We start from the raw sequence: 6,925 nt of genomic DNA on the forward strand, positions 1-6,925 counted from the left end.
AAAATTATGTCCGACCCAAGACAATACATGAAATTCGTCAATTTCTTGGAGTTGTCAATTATTATCGTAAGTACATTCCTCGAGCGGCACAGCTACAAGCACCCCTAAGCAGCCTACTGAGAGAATCCAAGAAGAGAGATAAAACAGAAATAGTCTGGACAACAGATCTAAACACATCATTTGAAAACTGTAAGGCAGGCATATCAACGTTAACTCAACTAGTATTCTTATCACCAACAGCACCTCTTCGTCTTTCAACCGATGCTTCCAGCACCGCAATAGGATCAGTTCTGGAGCAGCGAATCAATGACCAGTGGAAGCCAGTAGCGTTCTTCTCCGCCAAGCTTGAATCAGCAGAAGTAAATTACAGCACATATGACAGAAAACTCCTAGCAGTTTACGCATCTATAAAACATTTTCGTCATTTGCTTGAAGGGCGTCATTTTGTCATCCGCACTGACCATAAGCCGTTGACGTTCGCTTTTCAGCAGAAAGCCAATAAGGTATCTTCTCGTCAATTGCGCCATCTGAGTTACATTGCAGAATTCACGACCGAGATCGTGCATGTGTCAAGTGAAGACAACATAGTAGCAGATACACTCTCGCGGATCAACTCGATAGCCATGCCAGAAACTTGCAGCCTAGAGCGGATAAGCAAGCACCAGGAAGATGATGAAGAACTAAAGCAGTTGTTGTCCACAGGCACGAAATTACAACTGAAGAAATTGCAGTACCATTTATACCCAAATCTTTACGCAAAGAGGTATTCAACTTAGTGCATTCTTTGGCACATTCTGGTTCCAGATCCACTGCGTGACAACTCGCATCAAAATACGTGTGGCCATCAATGCGCAAAGATATAAACACTTGGGTTCGACAGTGTAAGGGTTGTCAGCAGTCCAAAATCAATAGGCACAACAGAATGAAGTCAAACGAATTTGTAAAAACCGATCAGCGATTCGAACATGTTCATTTGGATTTAATTACATTACCAGAATGTCAAGGTTATAGATACGCATTAACCATGATTGACAGGTTTAGTCGATGGCCAGAAGTGACACCCTTAAAAGACATGACCGCAGATACAGTAGTCGTAAATTTGTTGGTGCGCCGAAAGTAATAACAACAGACCAGGGAACACAATTCGAAGCAGATCTGTTCCGAGCTTTGACTGACCTGTTAGAAACCAAATGAACCGCACTACGCCTTATCATCCAGCAGCGAATGGCATGGTAGAGAGGTTCCACCGTACGCTAAATGCAGCACTAATGGCAAGACCGAAACATACATGACTCCAATTATTTCCATCAGTTCTTTTAGGGTTACGAGTATCAGTGAAGGAAGACTTAGGAGCATCTGCTGCAGAGATGATTTATGGTATCAACCTCCGTCTGCCTGGAGAATTCTTTGAACATAATACCCAATCAACTTCATCAACGCCTCCTAATCAATCAAATTTTCTAAACAAATTTCGTGAATATTTGCGTGAAGTGCGACCAACGCCAGCAGCACATCATAGCAACAGGCCAATTTTCATACATAAAGAACTCAACAATTGCTCACACGTTTTTCTGCGTTCAGATCACATCAGAAAACCACTAGAACCACCACATACAGAACCGTGTAAAGTATTGAACAAAATAAGTGAACGAATGTTCACAATTGAAGTAGGTGACAAAAAGTTGAATGTTTCAATCGAAAGATTGAAGCCAGCGTTCCTGGAAAATACAGATGTTCCAGCAGAACCGAAGTTCTTAGAAATCTTGGTAGACAATCCTAGGCCAAAGCATGACACACCACTAGTAAGAAGCACGAAGAAAAAAGTTACGTTCGCCGAAGACCCGCTTCAATTAAACAACAGTCCATTGCAGTCAGACGCCATAAACAAAAAGAAGGTCACACTCACACGTAGTCTTCATCACAATCCTTCGGCTATCTTCTAAACGGGGGAGTACTGTGGCGGATGTGGCAACCACAGATAATTATTAAGACACGGAAAGCACGATGGCAACGTTGTAACTTCACAAGCAAAAATTATATAAAAGCAGAACACAAGTAAGCATCAGTCTCTTTTGCATTCGAGCCGTCAGAGAACAAGGACACAAGGAGTTATAGTGGAACAAATAAACCACATATATACCATATATAAGTATATGAATATTTCATCAATACCTATTTTTCTATATTTTTCTATATTTCTATATTCTATATAAAACATAATAATAAAATAATAGAAGAAAATTACAATGTAATATATACATATAAGTATATAAATATTTCTACAATATCTTTGTTCTAGATTTGATATATAATAATAAAGAAATTACAATATCTTATTCCTTTATTTTTCCATATAATCTTTAACCAAACGTTTTTCTTTTTACATATTTTATAATTAAAGTAATAATACCCAAAATAAAATTGCAGTAATTGCACCAAAAAATTAATTGGATAAAGAGAGAGCGGAGTTTCAAGGCAAGATGTCTGTTACATCAGAGAAATAGTAATATTAAAAAATAAAATAAAACAAATTTTCTCTTTCAAGTTTAACATTAGTTTACGTAGCTTACCTCACAGCCGCAGAAATGACGTCACTCAAGCTGCTGTTGACCTAGTAAATATATAAACAAATATATATATATATATGTATTTAGGTATGATTAAGACCAAAAATTTATATGTTTCTATTTCGCTCTTTGAGTAAATTTTTTTCTTTTCCGATATGATATGTGCAAATTTAGCAATATATTTATTATTTTTTATTTCCTTGTATTTCTGTTTCTATTACTATACAATTTAAGAATGTATTCAACAAATTATACAAATCAGTTTCAAATCAAATTTTTTTAGTATCGAATAAAATTTTCTCTGCGTTCAAATAAAAAAACCAAAAAACACAGCAGATTAATTCCCTTTGTAATATGTGATTTAATGGAATGTATATAGTAAAATTACATAAAAAAAAATTTTTGAATTCAGACATTCCATTATTCTGTATAAGTTGAATCATTTGCAGCAGGAATACCTGGACACCGTTGTATCCTAACGGTGTGTAATGTTTTCTGTTTCAATTTCTTACAGTTGCTTTCGTTAATTAGACTGCTCCTTAGTGTGACTTTTCTACAGCCTCTGCAGCACCCCAAATATTACATTGGCATAAGTCGTTTGCAGTTAAGCAAATGTTTATTTTTCCGTTTTTATAAATACTTGCACTTATTAGGTCTATTCTGTCACACAGTTACAGAAAGTTCTTTTTTTTTAATTTATTTTTTATTTATTTATATAAATTTTCTTTTTGTTTTTTTTTTAAGTGACTTTTCACTGATGTATATGAGCTTATATGAGCAATTTTGTCTGTGGTACTTAAATAAAATTTTTTTTTTATAATTTACTAACTTCTGCTTCATTATTAATTTTTCTCTTTAGCAGTTTAGACTTTATTTACAAATTAACTTATTTAAAAAAAAAAGCTTTTAAAAATTTCTTGAAATTTTTTCGTTTTTACTTTCAGTGAATAACTGAATAAGCAATCACTTTTATATTAACTTTAAGTCACTTTTAAATTTTATTAACTTTTAGTCACTTTTTTTAAAATTATATTAGTTTTCAACGTCGAATATCACTCGACACGTACCACTTTCAGCCACAAGAAAAAAAAGAGTGAATAAAACTGTTTAAAATTACAAATATCAATCTGGCAACCACTGTGTGTGGGCTTCCTTTGCCTGTTAGCAAGTTGTTTCTTTCTTCTTGTGCGAGCAAGCGTCGTGTTCGGTCGAGTTTCTTGTCGTGCAGTTGATTTGTATTTTTGAATTAATGTATTAAGTAAATTTTAAAATAACATATATATATTGTGAATTAAAAATATTTAAAATAAAATTTTGATGTGAAGAAAGACAAACTATGGTCTTAAAATTAAAAACCGCATTATTCGAACATTTTTTGGCATCCCTTGCGGGGAGCAACATATCTTTTGCGTTCAATTGTGTGTTGCTGTCTACGATTATCGCGTGCTTCATCTAGCCTCTGGGCATATTTCTCAAGTTATAGCCACTGGGCGTATTTTCAAATTTATAGCGGAGAGCTGATCGATGCGTTAGCAAGCACTGATGTTATATACTCTCCAGGTAACAACGAAACTGTAATTAAAGGTGTGTCAAGCATGGAATTGACGTCTAATCTGCCACGTATTAAAATTCCGTCGTTTGATGGTAATTATCTGCACTGGAACGCATTTAAGGATTTATTCACGTCAGTTGTATCAAATAACGTTGTATTGTCTAATACACAGAAACTTCAATCCTTAAAAGATGCTTTAGTGTTGGACGCTCAACACGCCCTAGACAATATTACTACAACAGATTCACATTGGGCAGTAGCATGGAGTTTACTCGTCCACAAGTATGAGAACAAAAGGATCATTCTTAATGCGTATTTACAACAAATTATTAATGTAACAACGGTGTCTGATGATTCACCAAATGGTTTAATCTTGTTATGTGACACCATCACGTCAGCTGTGCGTGCGTTAGAACAATTGGGTCGTCCAGTACAGCATTGGGACGATTGGTTGGTCTTTACCCTTCTCCAAAAATAAGACACGAAAACACTTTCAGCTTGGGAGCTGTCAACAAACAGTTTAGAACAAATTCCAAAGTTTGAGGAGCTGGTCAATTTCCTAGAAAATCGAATAAATTCGCTGGAGGTAGTTAATAGCATGACCGATAACTCTAATCAGGAGAAAAGGTTTGTAACATCTATCAGAACAAAGGGGTTCGTGAAAAGCCATCATACCACTGTTCAACAATGCGTGTATTGCCAAGGTAAGCTGGCATATTGCGCAGAATATTGGCAAATGACTGGAACAAAGAGATATGAGGTAGTCAGAGCTGCAAGGTTGTGTTTCAATTGTTTGAAAACGGGACACATGGGTCATAATTGCCCATCGAAATATCGGTGTCTGCAATGTAATGCAGCACATCATACATTACTACATGATCATAGTGGAAGTAGTGGAGAAAAGAATTACTCAAATATACCGGAAAAGACCACTGAAGCGACTAAGAAATACACTGTCACATCAAATAACACATACATTTCCAGTGCTAATCAAGGTGCTCGAACTTTACATCTACAGACTGTTTTAATTGGCACTGCATTGACAGAGGTAAGGAGTCCTTCTGGCAAGAAGTTTATTGTGTGAGCTCTTTCGGATAGCGCGTCGGAAGCAACGTTTGTCAGCGAGTTCATCGTGCAGCGGTTAAAACTGGACAAAACAAATGTCATAGTGCCGGTGAGTGGTGCAAATGGTGAAAGGGTCGCCAATTCAAGAGGAATGGTTTCATTTACAATCCATTCGTTAAAATCCGATTTCAACATGAATTGTGTTGCACTAATAGTTCCACGAGTGGGTAGCGTTACCCCAACCATTCCCATACCGAAAGAAGCGCTTGGTGAGTTTATGAATTTATATTTAGCTGATCCTCAATTACAGGTTCCGGGAGCAGTCGATATAATTTTGAGCGCTTCAGATTATGCTGCTATTGTCTATGAGCGACTAAAACGGCATCCAATTAACAATATTGTTGCTCAATATACGCAACTCGGTTGGGTAATTTTTGGTGGACTGTCGCGACCGAAGGGTATTTCAGTGAAAGGACAAATAAATTGCTGTCATACTCGGACAACATTGCACGAAATGCTACATAAATTTTGGGAATTGGAAGAAATAACAAACCACACTCCGTTAACAAAAGATGAAATATACTGTGAAGACTTCTTTGAGAGTACAACTGTACGCAACGCAACGAGACGATATGTGGTTAGACTACCAATCAAGCAGAAAGTTGATTTGGCAACACTTAAGTCAAGTAAACTAAATGCACTTGCATTATTAAACAGTACGTTACAGCGATTAACCCGAGATCCAGAAATGTACAAACTCTACCAAGATTTCATGGACGAATATCAGACATGTGGCCATATGGAAGTGGTACCACACTCGTATGATGCAGCTTCAACATGTCATCTTCCTCACCATGGTGTCTATAAGGCATCGAGTTCTACAACGAAACTTCGCGTAGTCTTCAATGCTTCTAATAAATGTATGAGCGGAATATCTCTTAATGATTGTCTGCATATAGGTCCCAGATCACAAAATGATCTATCAAATATCATCTTGCAATGGCGACATTACCCTATAGTGTTTACAGGAGATACCGAGAAAATGTATAGGCAAATTCTTGGTGATACCAAAGATGTGGATTTGCAACGAATAATGTGGCGCGTTCTACACGTTGACGCCCCTACAACGTTCCGGTTGCTCACTGTAACATATGGGACTAATTGTGCTCCATATCTTGTCATCAAAGTATTGCGTACCCTGGCAAAAGAGGAGCAAACTCGTTTTCCTTGGGCAGCTGAATTGATTCTGAATGAATTTTACATTGATGACGTACTATCAGGTGGAGACACTCCAATCGAAGCTGCAGAAAAATTGCACGAACTTCAGGAGCTTCTAGCAACTGCAGGCTTCACTTTACGTAAATTTAATTCGAATTCAAATGAAGATTTAAGCACTCTGACTGAAGACGTAAAAGCTCACTCCGATGATGTGGGAATTAACACCGAGTAAAAAACTAAGACACTTGGTCTTACTTGGTATACAAAATCCGACAGCTTTGGTTACAACGTCAATGTAACTTGTGACAACCATCATTACACAAAACGACTAATGTTGTCTGACATATCAAAGTTATTTGATCCACTTGGGTTCTTGGCGCGGGTTATCATTCGAGGAAAGATGTTTTTGCAACAACTCTGGCGTACTGGATCAGATTGAGATAATCCCTTGTCAATAGAGATGGCAAACATTTGGCATAACTTTTGTATTGACTTAAAACAATTACATCACATTCGAATCCCA

General features: G+C 36.7%; 2 protein-coding genes across 2 annotated transcripts; both read left to right on the top strand.

Annotated features, from left to right (window-relative positions):
- Nucleotides 1–922: 922 nt before the first annotated feature.
- LOC119665711 lies at nt 923–1,943 on the top strand. The gene is made up of 2 exons (XM_038074946.1): nt 923–1,004; nt 1,321–1,943. Exons 1-2 carry the CDS (start codon nt 923–925, stop codon nt 1,941–1,943), a joined length of 705 nt encoding a protein of 234 aa, XP_037930874.1.
- Nucleotides 1,944–5,377: 3,434 nt separating this feature from the next.
- LOC119665712 lies at nt 5,378–6,634 on the top strand. Its single transcript, XM_038074947.1, has one exon. The coding sequence runs from the start codon at nt 5,378–5,380 to the stop codon at nt 6,632–6,634; it is 1,257 nt and encodes a 418-aa protein (XP_037930875.1).
- Nucleotides 6,635–6,925: the final 291 nt, after the last annotated feature.

Source organism: Teleopsis dalmanni, chromosome 1, assembly GCF_002237135.1.
Source record: "Teleopsis dalmanni isolate 2A chromosome 1, ASM223713v2, whole genome shotgun sequence".
Classification (NCBI taxonomy): domain Eukaryota; kingdom Metazoa; phylum Arthropoda; class Insecta; order Diptera; family Diopsidae; genus Teleopsis; species Teleopsis dalmanni.

Bases quoted from the DNA above. Each gene is read 5' to 3' on its own strand.
- LOC119665711 (XM_038074946.1), top strand. From the start codon at position 923: ATGAAGTCAAACGAATTTGTAAAAACCGATCAGCGATTCGAACATGTT. The intron at 1,005-1,320 runs GTTATAGATACG...CAGTTCTTTTAG, and splicing joins TACATTACCAGAATGTCAAG to GGTTACGAGTATCAGTGAAG.
- LOC119665712 (XM_038074947.1), top strand. From the start codon at position 5,378: ATGAATTGTGTTGCACTAATAGTTCCACGAGTGGGTAGCGTTACCCCA.